The 19,909-nt window shown below is 36.6% G+C and overlaps 1 protein-coding gene across 1 annotated transcript in view; it reads right to left on the bottom strand.

Annotated features, from left to right (window-relative positions):
- Positions 1 to 19,909, bottom strand: part of tbxas1 (thromboxane A synthase 1 (platelet)) — a 132,623-nt gene that overhangs the window by 24,073 nt on the left and 88,641 nt on the right. The window contains exons 7-10 of the mRNA XM_088646958.1: positions 15,523 to 15,611; positions 13,687 to 13,835; positions 12,847 to 12,977; positions 11,743 to 12,057 (exon numbers count right to left, since the gene is read on the bottom strand). Of these exons, the coding sequence (XP_088503084.1) occupies positions 11,743 to 12,057; positions 12,847 to 12,977; positions 13,687 to 13,835; positions 15,523 to 15,611 (684 nt within the window). The remainder of the gene's footprint in view (positions 1 to 11,742; positions 12,058 to 12,846; positions 12,978 to 13,686; positions 13,836 to 15,522; positions 15,612 to 19,909) is intronic.

Below are 19,909 nucleotides of genomic sequence, written 5' to 3'. Positions count from 1 at the left end.
GATGAGTTGAGAGAGTCTGGAACATGTTAACCAGTTTGTGTGGACAGATACTCTGTTTTTTTTTTACAAAAATGTCTGTATGTTATCAGGTCAATTAGCTACTAACAAACTAGATGGGCTAAATTGCATCCTCTTGTTTGAAAGCTTTATTTTACTGTCTAGATCATCTGGGCAAGGGACAGCCCTAAATATTGAACTCAGTTATTATAGGCCACAGGAACCTCCAGTTAAACCCTCACTTGCTACGAATGCTTTTTAAATGAGAAATAGAGAGCAAGTCTATCCAGGCCTGAATACTGCTATTGCTACAGGACTTTTAAGTCATGGTCTTTAAAATACTTTAAAAAGGCATTAATCTTTTTAGTTAAAAAAAATATATTTATGTAAGTCTTGTTCTAATTATCAAAAAATTAAAGCAATCGAGGGATTAAGTGAACAGAGATATTATTCAATTATCAAGGACATACAAAACATCTTTGTTGTCAAATTCCTTAATATAAAGATTCAAACAACACTGTATCTATAAAAAGGTTGTTAAATATTTAGGATACAGGCATAAAAAAGCACTAAAGCAGACACCAAAACAAAAATTATTTATCTTAGTTGCTTTTTGGGCTGCCACTGTCTCTCTTCACCTGGAAAAGATGGTCATCTTTGACAAGATAACTGATTATTGAGGTAATGAAAAGTACTTTAGAAATTAATATTCTCCTAAGACTGGACCTGGGATAGACAGGAAAAAGCATTGAAGAATTCTCACACCTGTCTGTGTCATGATCGCTACTCCTCCTCTTAAGGGCTCTCCAGCCCTTCCTCGTTCTCTCCCATTACCCACACCTGTTCCCTATTTCAGTTCCTCCTTAAAAGCCAGACGCAGACGTCACTCGAGGCTCCTCATTGAATCCCGTTTCGTGAAAGCCCGGGTCCTGCTGCGTCTGGCCCCGTCATGGTTCTAATCTGATCCCCCCCCCGCCGGTCCCGACCCGGTTCATGGTTTTAATTCCCTCGGATGGATCTTCCGGCATTGGACTTACTCTTCTGTCTTGGATTACCCGTTTGGATTTACTCATGGGTTGTTCGCCCAGGATTCACTCCCCCTGGACACCTGCACCCCTTGGACACGCCCCCTGTCTCCATAGATCTCCTGCATGACTTTTTCCCATGTGTTTCCTCACAATTCTGGATCGTGCCGTCTGCATAGGGCCCAGAAAGAACTGTACGTGACAGTCTGATGTATTTTTCTGTTATATTCAGAATTACAGTATATTGCAAACATATTACAAGTACATTCTAACTATGTTAGGTTTGCAAATTTTAGAAAGTAAGAAAACAGTGCACCTAATACTTTATCCAACTATTACTTCAAAATAATTAATGTAAAACAATATTATTTTTGATTAATTATTGTTAACATACATTTTCAAACATTTTTTTAAAAATAAAAGTGGTTATTTTGATTATAAATCCAAATATTTATTTTTTTCTTTTCAACATAAAAATGTCTACAAACAACCCTGGCTTCCCATCAATACTTTTTCTTGATATATATCTTCCATAGCAGAATCTGATACATTTTTAGCTTGACTCAAAATACGCTGCTATTTTTTAGTTCTGAGTAGTAACTTCAACCAACAAACTGGGAGATAAATATTGAATCACTATTTAGTGATCACCGAGGCAATATCCATATCATACCATGCTGTACATTTTAAATGGAACCCTCCAGGTAAAGTACAATTCTTAAATTCTTAACATCTTCACATTAACATTCACTTAAGTGCGTAGACATTGATCACATAATATAATATTTTTTAATATATTAATTGTTTCTTGAATTAAAAAATGATGATAAAGGAAAAAAATCTTAAACATTTCTGAACTTCATATAATTAGTTGTTTATAAGATGAAACCTATCTCTGGTGTGCCCAGGAAATCATACAGTACATTTCATTGTTCAATATGGACAGCTTGGGAGAAGATTAGGACAGCAACAGACATCGATACCAAAGGTATAAAGGTATAAAGATGTTTGATAAATGTAGTATGTGTGTGCAGTTACCATACAATAATGCATTTTATATGAACATTTAGCTAAAAATAATAGCTAACATGTTACATTGATTTATCTTTTTAGACAGTTTGTGAATCTCCATATTAATCAACATGTTTTAGTGATTCTTCTTGAATGAGGAGATGACCCAATAATTGAAACCATCAATGTACACCATCAAAACCCATGATGGCAAAGCATCTCCTCGCTTCAGCAACAGTCCTGAGAACACTAAAACATATGTAAGGTCACAAACGGAAGGCATTAAGTCCATCTGGACTGTTTAGTAGTAATTAGTGTATTGATCCCAAGATCTACTCAAGCCACTTCTTAAAGAAGGCCAAGGTATCAGCTTCAACAACATGTTTCGGTAACATGTTCCATACTCTTGCAACCCACTGGGTAAAGTCTCCTGTTCTTGATTTTAAATGCACTTCTACTTCTGTCTCCTGGTTCACGTTTCATGCCTTATTCCGAAAAAAAGTACACTGTGTTGCCAACATTGTCAGTGAAAGGAGAACCAGTGTAGGAGAATACCAACCTAGCAGATAGCTTTAAGCCTTTCAGGATATTGGGTAAATTGGTGAGGTGCTGCTGTATAGAGCTCCACTCAGGATTTTTTTTCAAGCCTGAATGTTTTCCGGCTTGTACAACTGGTGTATCTTTGTTCACTCAGAAATTCCCTATAGCTCTTGTATAACAGTACAATTCCTCCTTGACCTTGTGGGCGTCTTCCTTAGTAGCCCTTTAAGCAACAGGAGCAGTAGTGCAATAAATATGCCTCCAGAAGCTGCGGGAAGCTGGCACTCTAATTCTCAGATAATGAAATGTTTCCAGCCAAGCCTGTCTCCCTGCCCAGCCTTCTGAATATTTCAGCAGCCATCATTTCATCTGGGCTCCAGGGCTGTCACTGACTGCCCACTAACCCCTGCATCTTTGGAATAGGCTTCTCCTATGATCCTGGACAGCTACTACCCCTGTAGAATAATAAGTGATGCTTCTTAATATATTTTCCTCGAGCCTGCACGATTTTAAAAGCTTTGCACTAATCCTTCAGGGCTGCACCTTCAACAATCACAAGTACTACATGAAACAACCTGGTTGACCTTATCTCTTTGGGTCTTGTTAACCTACAGTAAGCATTGGTAATATACAGTATACTGGATAGCACAATGGTTGTCCATATTTGTTAACAGCAGTAATATTAGCATTATGTAGCATATTATCTGGTATGGACCATATAACACTCTGTATAATTAAACATTAAACATTGACATTTATCATTTTAATGTTTATTAAATGTTTTCTGTTGAAAGTTAATGAGCTGTTCAATGTGCAAACAGTATTCAGGGATGCAAATTTGATCACATCTGAAGCCTGAATCTCATCAAACTAAAAGTCTCTGCATTAACAGGTACTGTAGTTCTGGAATTATTAAAGGCACTGATAAAATGTAGTCTTGACTCATTTGTTTCTTTTCCAGCCCACATAAGTTTCTCGAAGGTCTTCTGTTTTTTTTTACATCAGGACCTCCTGTGAAACATTGAACTCTGGTGTTCTCTGCCTTTTCTTGGTTTTGTTTTTTAATGTTCCACCACGTCAGTATTAGCTAGATCTGATAAAAAAATATGTCTAGATTTCAGAAAATCTATGGGAGAAATTTGACATATATCATGATAATGACATTTATTACTTAGCCAATCCACATCTTCTTTACTTATTTTAGAAATATTTTTAAAAAGCAGGTTATAAAATTAATGTCTCACCAGTTCCCTCGCTACGGAATTATTTCAATGCGTAAATGAAAAAGAAGTGTGCAACCATTGTAAAAATATCCTGCAGTGGAATATCTATAGTCTTGCAATGTTGTCACAGACACCCAGATTAATTCCTCAGCTGGTTAAAATCAGCTAATAACTTAATTTTTCAAACCCACCATTCTCATATTAAATTGTGTGTTACTGTATATGATTATGCAGCAGATACACACTGAACCTCAAACTCTTGTTAAATCATTACCATAATATTTTACTTTTTGCATCTTATGTTGCACAGATAAAACAATGGTGATCTGTGGATTCGACCTATTAACTATTCCTTAAAGTAAATGGAGGTTACCACTCATACCTAAACATGTCTACTGTATATATTTGTTTCAAGTTTCTATATGTGTCCAACCTTATTGCCTAAGTCACTCAGGCACTCTTGAGGGTCAAACTAGGTCACTTGAGTGAAAAGCAGTGCTCCTGCTCTGTGTTCATAATAAAGAAATCTGCATCATGTGTCTGCTTAGTAGATTTTCTTTGTTAAATTACGGCAGTTTTCTTTCCTTTCTGTCTATTTTATATATAACCCAGACACCCTACCATCAAAGCAGCCTTTGTAGAAATGCTCAGTAGGCAAAGCAAGTACTTGAAACATATAATTTGAACAGCAGAGCTCCAGTCATTCTGCAGCCCAACTCCTTCCACATGACTCACTAAAGACCGTTTGCTTTAATGCATTACACTTGTTTATAAAGATAAAAGCTATATTAATGGCCTTCCAGGGGTAAACACAGCAGTCAGATGTAAAATTAATGGACAGAATAGAAAAAAGTGCTTTTACTTCTTTGTTATAGAAATGTATAATAGTACACATAACACTTTGACAGATTCTAATCCTCTGAAACATATGTGCTTGTTGAAACAATTCAGTTACTGTACACTTATTTCCTTTCTCAGAACTAGCAGGGTAGCTGTGATAGCACCCAATCCCGGGAAGCTAAAAGAGCTGAAAAGGAAGAAACATTTCATATTTTGAAAAACATCTCAGTTCTTCAAAGAGTTTTATGAAAATAAAGGAACTGCTGATTTACAATGGAATATAAAAGGCATATCACAAACATTTTTGTCTTTTTGGCTCTGACGCTACAACTCTGATTTTAAAAGGAGGAAAATTTAATCAACAGCTTATTAAATAAACACCCCAAAAATGTACGCAGTCTGTTTTCTCTGATAGTATAGGCTGGGCTAGCAACATCAACATAAGAACCCTCTTGGCAGTTGTTTTATTTTTTGTATTTAAACTGAGTATTACTGGGTCCTCTATTCCTAATGTGTACATTTTTAAATTACCTTCAAGGAAGAAAATTAAATAAACAGCAGAGAACAAAGTCATTTAAAAAAATCATATCACCTGGAATGATAAATGACCTAATTATTAGTACTTTATCAATTTATGTTTCTAGCTACTTTCTGCTGAACCACGGCATTTAGCGGAAGCTAATTTGCTAAGGTCTAAGCAAGAAACATGACAGCACTGCAGAATTTATCAGACATCAAAATAATTTTATATTATACTCATGTTTCATTGCTTACCATTCACACTGCAGGAAGTTCATGAACTACATATTCTCATGAGCAGTTGGAAAATCAGTGCCTCAGTGCTGTAATTACTGGTCAAAATCTTAAATAGAAGATTGTTCTTTAATGTACAATATATTCATATTCATAGCACATAAAATCTTGGAACCAAGGAGCTTCCACATGCTTCAACAAGCAAAAATGAGTCCTGAATGCAGGTTATATCTTATTAATCCAGACATCATTCATTTGAGTCTGGGCCTAGTGCAAACACAATTGCTTAAGACGTTGACGTTGGAGTCAGCTTCACATACTGTACTGTAGGTTCAATGTGCTTGATTTGGCCTGAGTAGTCATGGGGTTTCATCTAACAAGACCTCTCAGTTCTTTCTGGTTATTTATGAGTTTAATGTATTATAAGTGAATGGCACATCAATCCTCTAACCAAGGCTACCTTTTTGCATGTGAAGCATTAAATGAATAACAGTGAGCATAATGGAGAAGTGGAGCTACTGTATCTACTGTACACTGGGTACAGAAAGTCACCACCCACTTTTAAAATTTGTACCTTTTATTGTATGACACTCTGAAAATTAAACAAATTAAAATTAGGCTTGTTCCATTTTCTATTTACACACAGTAACCCGCATAAGCCAAGTGAAAATTAAATTCTAAAACATTCTGAAAATTAATTAATATTAAAACAGTAAATACCTTATTTGGATAAGCGAACACCCCACTTACGATTGCATTTGTAAACAAGCTCAGGTATAACCAATCACCTTACAGATCAAACAACAAATCAATTGGCTCCCACCTGTGAACAATTGTGGTGATTCTGATTAGTTCAGAATAAAAGCAGCTGTTTCTAGAGAATTCCACTGCTTGGAAGTGCATTTATAAGAGATAAGATAAGATTACTTAATGAACCATATACAATTTCTTGCATTAGGAATTCATCTTTTCACATACCCCAGCTTGCTCTCCTTGAGACACAGAGATACAGACAGGGAGAGAAGCTTGGGGTCAGAGCACAGGGTCAGCCATTGTACAGCACCCCTGGAGTAGTTGGGGTTAAGGGCCTTGCTCAGGGGCCCAATGGAGCAGGATGCCTCTGCCAGCTGCAGGATTCAAACCAGCAACCTTCTAGCCACAGGCGCAGATCCTTAGCCACAGTGCCACCACTCCACTCTTCTTTCAAAGCAAAGAATCCACTATGGGCGGAAAGGTGCTTTCAAAAGAACTTTGAGCTAAAGTTGTGGAAAGGCACAAGTCAGGAGATGGGTATAAAAAGATTTCAAAGGGTTTAAGTATCCCATGGAGCACAGTCAAGACCATCATTAAGAAGTGGAAGGCATATGGCACCACCTAGACCTTGCCTAGATCAGGCTGTCCCTCCAAACTGGATGACGGAGCAAGAAGGAGACTGATCAGAGAGGCTACCAAGAGGCAGATGGCAACCTTGACCGAGCTACAGGCCTTTTTGGCAATGACTGGTCATTGTGTGCATGTGACACCAATATCACATCACAAGCTCTCCACACATCTGTGTATGCAAGGATAGCAAGAAAAAAGACACTCCTTAAAAAAAGACATATAAAGTCTTGTTATGTTTTGCTAAAAAGCACCTTAAAGATGCTGTGGTCAGATGCAACCAAAATCGAACTTTTTGGCCAGAATGCACAACGGTACATCTGGCAAAACCCCATAAATCTTACCATCCAAAGAACACCACTCCTACAGTAAAGCTTGGTGTTGGCAGCATCCTATTTTGGGGGTGTTTCTCTTCAGCTGGGACTGGGGCATTTGCCAGGATAAAAGGGAAGAAAGATGGTGGAAAGTACAGGCAAATTCTTGAAGAAATGTTGAAAATGGGAAGATGGTTCACCTTTCAACATGACAATGACCCAACCATACAGTGGCTGAAGGACAGGAAGGTGAATGTCCTTGAGTGGCCTAGTCAGAGCCTCAACCTAAATTCCATTGAAAATCTTTGGAATGATTTGAAGAGGGCAGTTCATCAACGGTCACTGCACAGTTTGACTGACCTTGAACAATTCTGTAAGGAGGAATGGGCAAAATATAACCCAGTTAATCTACTTTTTTAGTTTTATTTTTTTCAGAACTTTTGCTTTATTTTTTCACTTGGATGTTGCAAGATACAATTTGTAAATAAAACTGGAAAAGGTCTGATTTTATTTGTCTTCTTTTTGGGCTTTAGGGCAACAAAAGGTGAACATTTTGAAAGGGGGTGGTGACTTTCTATACCCACTGTATGTAATTTTGCCCCAGACAAAGACATTGCACCACCCAAAATGTTTCCTATACAGTATGTTGTCGATATTTCAGGACCATGCAGCACAGTAGGAATCATGATTACATGGTCAACCATGAGTTTGGTTTCTGTTTTGATATTGCAGCCCTAAAAATACCCACTTCATCAAGTAGCCAAACTCATCGTTTGCAGATTTCATGTGATCAACTCATCAATAACAGCTTAGAAAGACAACTTTCAAGGTAAGGACAGTGCTGTACATTAATCACACATTCATTGAGGGTTCTGGGGTGTTAGCATATGGAGTTTAATAATCACCAGCAGCCATATCACCTTGCAACTCACAGCTGGCAATCCACTGAAGCTAAGAAGGTGTGAGCCTGGTCAGTACCTGGATGGGAGACCTCTTGGGAAAACCTAAGGTTACTGCTGGAAGAGGTGTTAGTGGGGACAGCAGGGGGGCGCTCACCATGTGGGTCCTAATGCTTCAGTATAGTGACGGGGACACTATACTGTAAACAGGCGCCATCCTTTGGATGAGGCGTAAAACCGAGGTCCTGACTCTCTGTGGTCATTAAAAATCCCAGGGTGTTTCTCGAAAAGAGTAGGGGTGTAACCCCGGCGTCCTGGCCACATTTCCCATTGGCCCTTACCAATCATGGCCTAATAATCCCCCTATATGAATTAGCTTTGTTACTCTGCTCTCCTCCCCACTGAAAGCTGATGTGTGGTGAGCGTTCTGGCGCACTATGGCTGCCGTTGCATCATCCAGGTGGGGCTGCACATTGGTGGTGGTGTAGGGGAGTCCCCATTACCTGTAAAGTGTTTTGAGTGGAGTGTCCAGAAAAGCGCTATATAAGTGTAAGCAATTATTAATGATTAATGACTTAATATTCCTCTAACTGGTAAGGGTAAACTCCTTCTTTTCATACCCTCAAAAAATATACTGACAATTGTTAGGAGATCAATTTACTGCATGTCAAGACACGCTGCTGCATCATCAGCATACTAGTGTTTGATGGTTTTCATTGGACATTGATTAATGTACAGTATTTGACCATGGATGTTGCCAGGATGTATGATCCTGTTTATCTGGTGAAATCTGGTTTTGATGATGAATCAATGCTCTTCACATTTTGTAATAGAGCTTATATTTGAAACTCCTTCATCACAAATGGTTCCTTTCCAGAGACAAGCATTTCTTCAAACAGTTGTGTTGCAGTTTTCAGCTAGTAAAAGCCTGTCCTCCTTTGGAATTCCACAATTTAGTCAAGCTCAGCTTAAAAATCTTTCATTGTCTGAATTTAGAGTAGAAGCATATGTCGAAATTTGTAACATAATGAGGTGCTTATTGATTTTAAAGAAAAAACTCATGAAAGTGGATGATGATTCCTGATGATAAATTCAAATACATAAATGTAATGTTCTTATCTGATTTTCATTTCCATAAAAAAAGTACTTTATTATGTACTTCACCAGCTTTGTTTCACTCAGGGTGGTGAACTCGGAATATGCCCTGTGAGTGCATATCATTTTCACTCAGAATATATTATACTATCTATCAGTTTAGTCTTACTATTTTTTCATAGTTCTAGCTACTGCAGCTTGAAAAATATTACATGGACACACTGGTCCTGGACTGACGTGGTGACCATTTGTCTCTCAAGATGTGCCTGTCCATCACATTGATGTTCACTATTTTGTAAATCTCATTCAATGCATTAAGACAGTAGACTGGAATTTATTAATGGCAAGATACATCCAAACTATTGAATCTGCATTTGTTCTTAATTTGCAAGTTCTTAAAGTTAAACACTTATAAAGACAGAGCACAAAGGTTACACAGAAAAGGATCCTGTATTGGATAAAGCGGTGAGGTTAGAAAATGGATAGATAGATAGTTATTTTATTACGTGTGTTTGGGTGTGGGTCCTGGAATGCTTCTCCAATTTATCTGGATTCTTATGCAGAATTAATTTACAGTTTTTTAATTATTTGTCAAGACAGTACCCCCACATAGAAATCTACCTGTACTATGTCCAGAGTAGACAATACAGAACTGCTCAGTGAAAATAATGAGAAATGGTTCCTGTTGTGCTCTTACGTGATTCCTAGAAGTACCTTTGGCAGCTAAAATGACAGGCAAACCATAAGCGTAACTGACATAAAGTATGTGACCCAAATGAAAATTCAGTTTTTAGAACAGGTCTAGAAGCAAATCACCATTTTTCAGTTCCTCAACATTTTGAAAATCACTCTAATCTGAAAATTTTATGAAAAAGTTTTATGAACATTCAACTGTTCCAAAATACAGTTTTGACACAACTTTTCCTGCAATGCTATCAATCTTCAGCATCCATAACTACTGCCTGCATGTTGTCTTTCTAAAAAAACTTCCTTCAAACCAGCTCACAGTCCCCTGAATAAATCATAATGTTCAGTATTTATGAGTATGCCATGATCATCAATGTTAAGTACTTTACAGACGGGACTCCAGACACCAAAAGAGATTTACTTATGTTTGTCAGACATCTGGTTTCAGACAAGACTGTTTAGATTTTCAGGGGTTAGTGCAGTGTCTGGTTGGAGGTAATGACCAGATGTCAAATATCCAGTCAGAAATAATAACATTTTAAATTTTCTAGTAAAGCATGTACTTGCTTCATTTAAAAAAATAAGGCTAATGTAAAATACAATGTATACAGTATATTATGCAATCATAGCAAAGACTGTCTGTTGCACATAGAGAAATGATACTGGCCATTCTAACCAAGAACAACAAACCATGAGTGATTGGAGACTTCCTAATAATTTTCCTTTGATAATCCCTCTGAAGCATCACTCAATGTTCATATGTAATGAAATACAGTACAAACACAGTTTATGACATACCTGCAGTGTTTAAAAACAAACTGACCTCCATGGAATTACACCACGTCTGTTACACCACGGTCCACAATAAACACTATCATGTAAGGGGGATCCTCTTTTCATGGTCACTTCACAGCTGTCAACATGATTTAGATCTATCAATCAAATGTCATGTGTTATACCATACTGTATGCTGGTAAATATGGGCTAGCCACTAGTGAATAACATGGATGCAGAACCCATGAAACAAATGCAATAGTTAACACTTAACAGGTCCCAAGTGAATTATCCTCCAGTGCAAAGAATATCAGCAACCTTGAAGACTTGTTCCTTCAGTTTCTGGAGGTGGAGCACTCAGACACATTGAGAAATGTTACAATGTCCTTTATGTCCCTATTTAATGCATTGGACAGCGATTAAGAGCTAAGGGTCAACAAGTATGTAGGAGTGGCATCCATAGATATTGGAGCTCCTGGAATAATGGCTCAGCTTTTCAGATGGATGATTCTTCATGCTTTCCATCTTGGACAGGGCTGGATGAGCTACGAGATTTAGCAGTTCATCTTGGACTGGAGGTACAGTAGGTGGAGATGCACTTTTCAGTGAGGTGTGCACATTAAATTAGGTCTTACCCACACTGACAAGTTCAACACCCACCTCCCCCACACAGCAGCAAGAGCACCCATGGCACAACATAATGCCTATAATACTGTATTTGGGTACATGTTGAGTGTTTTACACTTTAGACAAACTACAAGCAGCCAGAGATGCATCTACACTTTCTGTAAATAATTGAATCCAATTTTTATTTACATACCACACAAGTTGCATATCTCTGATAAAGCCAGTGATGTGTGAAAGAAAATCCAGATACATTCAGACACAACACCAGCAGGGGTTTTATATGTTAATATCACCATTTGAGTACACTTAGGTCTGAGGTGAACATACACCCTAATAGTCACATCTTACAGTATGACTGCATTGTGGCTTGGTGATTAGCACAACCCCTCTCATTTCCAGTAACCTGAGTTTTATTCCAACATGAGCACAATACTCTCCTCTTATTTGTTGCTTGTTGATCACAACATCTCGGTGTTCTGATAACATGCAGCACATGAGCACAGTTCAAAGTTTACCCCTTAAGTCTCTAGCGGGTTTATTAAAAAGATAAGTATGTGTGATCTATATATGCACTTACATGTCTGGTGTAAAACTCATCCACCTCACTGAAGACCTTCTTCTGACACTCCATGTTGAGGGCCATCTGGTAACAGGCAAAGGCCAGTGTACTGCTCGTGGTTTCATAGCCGGCTAAGAGAAAAATGAATGCTTGCCCAAGGATTTCATCTTCTGTCAGGATCCTTTTCTGAGCTTTTTTTAAAGGTTCCTCATATTGCTTGGTTCTTGTTGGTGCATCTACATCAGTTTGATTCACAACATCAAAATCTTCCAGACTGACACACTCCTTGGTGCTTTTCACGTCAAGCATGAGCTGGAGGAAGTCTCGTCGTCTCTGAAGGGATGCAAATAGAAGCCTCAAATATCCACATCCAGCAAAACCTGATTTTGAAATACACCTACTATCCAGCTTAGCTCCTGAGATCTGACTCTATTGGAGTTCAGTACACTCAATAAGTACAGGTTATAGGCTACTATGTATTGCTTCTTAATGATGAGCTATCAGAGTACCCTGTAACACTGTACTTAAGTAAGAAGAGTATATGGTAATGCTGACTAGCAACCTAAGGTGCTGCCTTACTGGCCCCTGTAACTCAAACAGCAAAATTATTTCTGGCTTTGAAAATTCACAGTTTATAAGGACTAAAAACCCATTCAAGGGCCTGAACCTAGGCCAATAATATAACACTTAGTTTGAGATTATCATTAAGTAGTTTACAGATGGGAAAGCACAGTGTTGCAGTGGTTAGCACTGCAGCCTTGCAGCACTGGGACCCAAGTGCTCCCGTTTCTTACATACTGGTATTGTAGGTTAATTGGCTCCTGCGAAAACTGGCCCTGGTGTGAGTGTCTGTGTGTCCATGTTTGTGTCTGTCTACTCTGCGATGGACTGGCATCCCCATCCAGGGTGTGCTCTGCCTTGTCCCCTTTGTTTGCCACATATACAGTACATTAATTTATCTGTAAATACTGTATACACTGTAATACATCAAAACTGCCGCATTTTACATTTGTATTTTTCCCAATTCAAACCCTATATATGGAGTTTCAGATTTGATTAAAATATTTCTCATAAAATAACTTTTGGACTGTTGACTCCATATTATTCTCCGGTATACTGTACCTCATTGGCTGGCTGTTCCTCACGGTGCTTTATCATGTTTTTGATACTGCTTACAAAGAAGTTGTTGAGTTCATCCCTTCTTTTGTTAGGTACAATCCGGATAAGAGGAGAAATAAGGAATGGAAAAGCAACTAAAGAAAGAGGTAAAAATATATTTTTGTTTTATTTTGTTCAAGAGCAAGGATCCCTCATATGCTGTATCTCTCATAGATAAGTGCTGCTATAATATTAAAATTCACTAAATTAAAAAATTCCGGAAATATATTTAGGAATTTATATGAAAATCCATCTGTTCCAGGACAAAACACAATTTCACCCTGTTGGTGAACTAGTGCACACAACTATAAGACACTATAAGAGAGCCTTCATGTAGTAAAAATTAAAGTTCACAAAACAGTATGCTAGTTACACTAAACAGGCTAACATAAATACATATGGTTTAGATACTTGGCACAGAATCTATAATCATTTCCCAAGTCGTTAGGGGCAGTTAGTAACAATCCATATTTCTGTATTTCCAAGTTTTCTATGGTAATATGAATAACAAATATTAATAATAACTGAAAAGCCATTTTAGAAACCTCAACACTTGAGAATTGACATCAGGAGCTTCAGGACTCCACAAACTAAGAGCTTGGAAACACTAGAATTAAAGTATTATATTGTTACAGTATGTACTGTAGCAGATTGAGGCCGGCTTAAATGAAGAATTACTATCTTCAGAGTTAATTCTTACACCAAGACTACTGTATGTCTGTGTCTCTGTGCTACTTTCCTATCTCATACAGTAATGGTCTAAAGGAAACATCTGGAACAGCAACAAGGAAGTACTGTACTTACTCAACAGCATCACCATGGGCCTGAAAAATGTGAAAGAGAAGAACTGCTTGGCATGTTTCACAAAGGGGTTATCTGGGTTCCTCTGAGAGTCCACCTGAGTACCAAATCCCACACTGGCAATGACATCCATAGTGAAGGAGCCCAGGCACCTGAATGGGGCATTAACAAGAGCACAAAAAGAAACTTTAAATGTCTTTAAATGTCACTGGATTATTCAAGAATTTTTACTTGTTTCAAAATTTCACTTCACTAATCTGTTGAAAAGCATCAGTTTCATGTACCATGGTCATAATTTATTATAATTTAAAAGAAATTGAAAAACACACTGAAATAAAAAATGTAAGTAAATGACAAGTTGAAAACCTATCTCAGTATTAGAAATAGCAAATCTATATCTTAAAAAATACATTTGACTTCATGCGGACTCAATGTAAATCTTATAGAAATCTCTCTAATAAAAAATACCAATCCAATAAAAATCATCACCATTACATTATGCATATATTTCTTATATATACTTATATACTGTGGATGTGCACATTTTAAAATGAAAAGTAAAAACAACAGTGATACCTGGCATAATATTAATTAAGAGTTACGAAATGAAAACACAACTTAAAAATATACTCAATAAACACCAAATGTTTAATGTAAACTCACATTTAAGGTGGTTCTTAACTTAAGTCTTCTATCACTATATTGATAAAGGTTAAACAAACATTAGCCCAAAAAATTATTTAACATTATAAGTAAACTGAAAATACTTGTGTATCACAACCTAAAATGTAAAAAAAATGTTTTTATTAGGTTCTTTTTTATATACACAGTACACCGTTGTACAAATGGTTTTATACATTTTCCTTTTTTATTCTTTTTACACCATGTTTTTTCTTTCTTTTTGCAACAATAATTCCATGATGATCTCCTACTGACATTTAAGATAACAGATAACTGCCTTTTAGCTTTATGAATGTGTAGAAAGGAATGAATGATATTAATAATGAGAACATCATGCAATGAGGCAATTCGCTCTCTTTGATAAACATAATGGATTAGCTATAACTACTGACAAAAGTGCATTATTTTCACCCAAACTAAGTTGTATTATTAATAATCAGTCCAAATTGTTATTACAGCAGAAAATACTAGTTACAGCATTTAGTAAATTGTTGATTCTAGTAGCATACTGTGTTAAAGACATACTGTATGCACACAAATGTTCACAAATACAATATGAATCATGCAGGCTTACAAGTATAAAATCCTGTATTACTGCATATCAACATCAATGTATTTGAAATATATTAGTTTTCAACTTGAGAACATGGCATGAAATGCAAGTCAAAACAAAGACCAGCCTGATAAATCAAGTACTAGTACTGAAGATTAGAGTTCAAACTAAAATTTTATTAAAATTTTAAACTAAATTAAATAAAACAATATATAAATAAAACAACTTGAAGGTGCCAGTGTGCTGAAACTTTTTATTCTTAATTATTCTTAAACTTCTACTATGAAGTGCAATCTGCCTTTTTTCCTAATAAGAAATACTATTCTCAGCATTGTGGCTCAGGCCTACATGTACATACACTGGGTTCATCTTTCCCCTTGTGGAATTCTCTGTCTAAGGAAACAAATATAATCAAACCACATTTCCATATTTACACTGGAGTATATTAACTCAGAACTGCTGAACATTGTTAAAAAATCTTTCTTACATGACTCGCAACTTTTAGTTACTATTAATTTAACATACCAAACTGCGACAAACATTTTTGATGTAAATATAATATCTTGATTTTCACAGCATGGAGAACACATTTCTGTGAAACCTACCGGTGAACGTCAAAGCTCTGTCCAGAGTCAGCAAAACTCTTCAGGTTCTCCACCAGAGTATCAGCTGCTATGTTAATAAGGGGAACCATCTGAAAAGACATAATAAAAGCCCTTTTAACCAACTGTACATACTCTTCCTTCAGCCAAAGATAGAGAAAAAAAAACAGAAAAAACTTGACAAGCAAATAAATTCCCATTAAAATTTACTCTGGACAACACTAAGCACAATATGGAGCAAACACAAGCATAGATTCTCAAAGATTATAGGTGTTTTTATCTCATAGATCATGATGAAGATTGTTTCTAAGAAAAAATCTGATAGTTTTCGGGGTTGTCATTTTAAAAATTCAGATGTCGGTATGTACTTATGCACAAATATCTGAGATAGCACTTACTTTTACTCATTCACTCAGTTTCAGCCTTGGTTCAATGTAAAGAACAATCTAAAGACACAGGCTATCTGCGTACCACAATTTACATTAGGATTCATATTGTACCTATCACCATCCTCACACCTTCGACTACAGCAGAAGCAATGCACCTCTAAACAGACCTCTCTTGCTTTCCTTATCTTGCAGTCATAAAGCAGATGTCTAGCACGAACAACAAATATTGTTTCTCTCCACCACAGAAAAAAACGGCAAGATATGAAGTACAAAACCCTTCATATAGTCCCAAACAAATGAACTGTGATGATGTGTAGGGCACAATAAACAACAAGAAATATTGTGATGTGATGCTTAGTGCTAAGGGCTATAAATCAATCCCATAGTTATAATAAATTCTACTTTTTATATTATTAATTTAATTTTCTCCTGTTAAAATATTATTCATATTCACAGCAGTGTAATACATGTCATACAGCACATACAGTTAAAGCATCATAATCTGAAGGGAGGGGTCTGAAAAGAATCTCAATCTGAAGGGTTATATCCCACTGTGGTGCCTGTCTCTTTATTTATCACCTTGGTGGTGAGTTCGTCTTTCTCGTTCCTTTGCTCAGGACCCCCAGTGTAGTGTGTAATTGTTCTCTCCTGCAGAAACCCAAGGGAAATCTACCACAGCGGTTTTGGTTTGATAAAACACCACCAACTCCAGCTACATAAGAACACTGCAAGCCCCTCTGGCTTTCCTGGACTTCAACTGAAAATGCACAAAAGGAATCACCACAGCACTGAATGGAATAATAGAATGGAAGAGTGGATGCATTATACCACTGAGATTACAATGCCATAAATATGAATAACGCCAAGTCTTTACAGAAGTCTCTTGCTGCTTTGTTTGCTACAGTTCATACCAATAAGCAGAACAGAGCCTGGGTTTAGAGTCCAGGACAGATAATTCCTGAGATATGATGACTACACAAACAAAAATCATTATTATAAGGCTTGTTGTCTTCGATTTGCTTATTTGATTTGAATATAACAGCTCTGGCCTTTAATCTAAAGCAATAAATAAACAACAAAAATACAGTATCCAATCTATTATCAGTAAGAGAAGTGTAAGAATTTAGAATAACATTTGCATTTGTATTTAATTGTATGGGTAACAAAGCACCATACAACAATTACAGAGGATATACTGTGCTATCATATGATTTTACAGATGCTATATTATAATTGTTTTTGTGCCCCGTGTCACAGGACAAGAACCTGAGAAATAGAACCATAAACACATACAGTATAACAAACCTTTTTTACTCTTTACAAGTAGTTATTTCTCCAAACTGATATATCAACCTATGATAAATGAATCAACATAACCATACACCCCTGCAGATTAAATTTTAACTATGAAACAATGTATGTTTTATAACAGCCATACAAGCCTCTAAGTTGCCAGCATGTTACATACAGTATAGAATGAGTGTTGAAGATCAATACAATATTTAAATATATAGAAACTTGATTAAGAATTTAGACCACACTTTGAGGTGTTGAAACCTGAAATGACAGTATTTTCAAAGTTTTCAAATATACACAAAGTCATTAAAGGTTAAACCTTTGTAACTTACAGAAAAAAATATTTTTCAAGTGCTTAAATCCATATGCAATGTTAGTTTAGAATCTTTAAATTTATGTCTTTAATATTTCATATGTGAATGGCCTCAGTTTTTTATTATTATTATATTTCTTCCTTAAAAGCCATAAAAATATAAACCTAAAGTCTGGTTTTATAAAGAAATGGTAGTTAGCTGATAAAAGATGACAGCATCAATGTCCTCTCTCTCCAGCAAAATCAGGGCAAATGAAAATCAATACACACTGCTGGTGCCTGGTAAGGAGCTGAAAAGTTATTTATCACTTGTGACAATAGAATGAATAGAGACTACAGACTGTAAACACTTGGGTTGGCAGTGTAACAGAGTGAAAGAAGGGTAAGGCAAGAGGACCACATGTCCTCTTTCAGCTTTCATTTTTACGCTGACGATACTCAAATATACATCCATAACAAACCTGACACTGATGTGGCTGTCTCTATTCTAATTGCATCTCTGACATAAAAATTTGGATGGCTCAAAACTTCCTTCATCTTAACTGCGACAAGACTGAAGTCATGCTTATTGGTACCCCCATCAACTTCGTAAAGCCAGTCCTGTAACCCTATCTGTAGATGGCTCTGTACTTGAGCTTCAATCAAAATTGAAAAACCTTGGGCTTATATTCGATTCTGGCTTAACATTCGACCCACATGTGCAGCATACTGTCAAAATATCTTTTTTTTCACCTTAGAAATATCGCTAGACTACGCCCTATGCTATCATTAACTGTGGCTGAAAAGCTGATCAACACATCTGTATTCTCTCAAATTGACTACTGTAATGCTCTACTCGCTGGGTTATCTAAATCTACTCTGAACAAACTGCGGTATGTCCAAAATTCAGCAACTATCCTCCTATCCTTGAGTCCTTGCACTGGCTTCCGGTCAAATTCCGTGTAGACTTTAAAATCCTCATGCTCACCTATAAGGCTCTGCATGGCTTGGCACCTCAGTACTTGTCTGAACTACTGTATTATCGCCCTACTCCCCACCTCTCAACCTTCGCTCTTCTAATTCTGCTCTCCTTACTGTCCCCCAAGCCCGTCTACATTGTATGGGTGACAGGGCTGTTTCCTGTTATGCCCTCAAGCTCTGGAACTCTATCCCCAAGGATATCAGAGAGTCACCTTCTCTTAACTCCTTCAAATCCAGACTCAAAACCCTCTTCATTAGAAAAGCCTTTACTTAACTGGTTCCATTCTTCACCCCTCTGCTTTTCTTAGTACCACCATCCACGTCTCCACTGTGTATTGTAATTGTGTTTTATCTTGTGTATTCTTTTTATTTATTGTTGTTGTCATCCTGTAAAGCGCTTTGAGAAGCCAACTTTAAAGGCACTATATAAAATAAAGTTTATTATTATATTATTTATTACATGCCACAAACCACATATAGTGACCATGTGGTGGTACTTGTGGTCCTTTCTGTTGCTGTGTCAGGGCTGCCTGTGTCACTATAGTTCCTGGTAGAGGTGGAAAGACTCTTAATAACAGCCATCTACCCCCACACCTTTCTCCAGACATCACAAGACATATATGCATTTACAACAGCAAGCAAAAAAAAGGAAAATACTCTGGAAATCAAGTCAAACTCCAAATCTGTAGTTTTATGTCAAATGTTAAGACTGGATTAATTAATGTTGTCAGAAGAATACATCTGTGCCGTTTCACTGCTTTGTTGTAAGCAAAAAACGACCATATGAATTCAAGCAGAACAAAATGTAGAAGTAGAATGTGGTCTGTAAATGGTTCAAAACAAAATACAGGTGAACATTCCCTAAGAAAAGAAAAATTAGTGACACATTCAAATGCTTTGCTATTCTGTATTTTTCATTTACATACCTGCTCCTAACTCATCCTTGCACAAAAAAGACTGTGACATATATTAAACACTTTATTTGTACTCCTAAAAATGTAGAGCATAGCTTTGGTACAGGAATTAAAACATTTTTTATACATTTACTAACTAGACAATTTGCAGTAGGATCTCGAGACCAAGTTGCAAATCATAAAACAACAAAATATAATCCAAAAGTCCTAAAACAGTTGTTGTAAGCCCATACTATATTTTAAATTAAAGACCAGAATATTACCATCCTGAAACAATCACCTTGGTGCAGTTGCTGTGGAGCTGAACCCCATTTTATAATCTTGTACTGTACTCATATCACTTTGTCCCACAATACTGAAAATATAGTTTTCAAATTGTTGTCTGTTGACTGTTGGAAATTATTAGCTGACACCCACTTTCTGACAAATCTCACACTATATTTTAATTAGATATTCTTGATAGGCACTATGGAATTGCTATTTATGTGGTTCAGTATTGTTCTTGTATGATGTATTGT

Source organism: Lepisosteus platostomus, chromosome 9, assembly GCF_059453375.1.
Source record: "Lepisosteus platostomus isolate fLepPlt1 chromosome 9, fLepPlt1.hap1, whole genome shotgun sequence".
Classification (NCBI taxonomy): Eukaryota; Metazoa; Chordata; class Actinopteri; order Semionotiformes; family Lepisosteidae; genus Lepisosteus; species Lepisosteus platostomus.
This window is presented reverse-complemented; position numbering and strand designations above follow the sequence as displayed.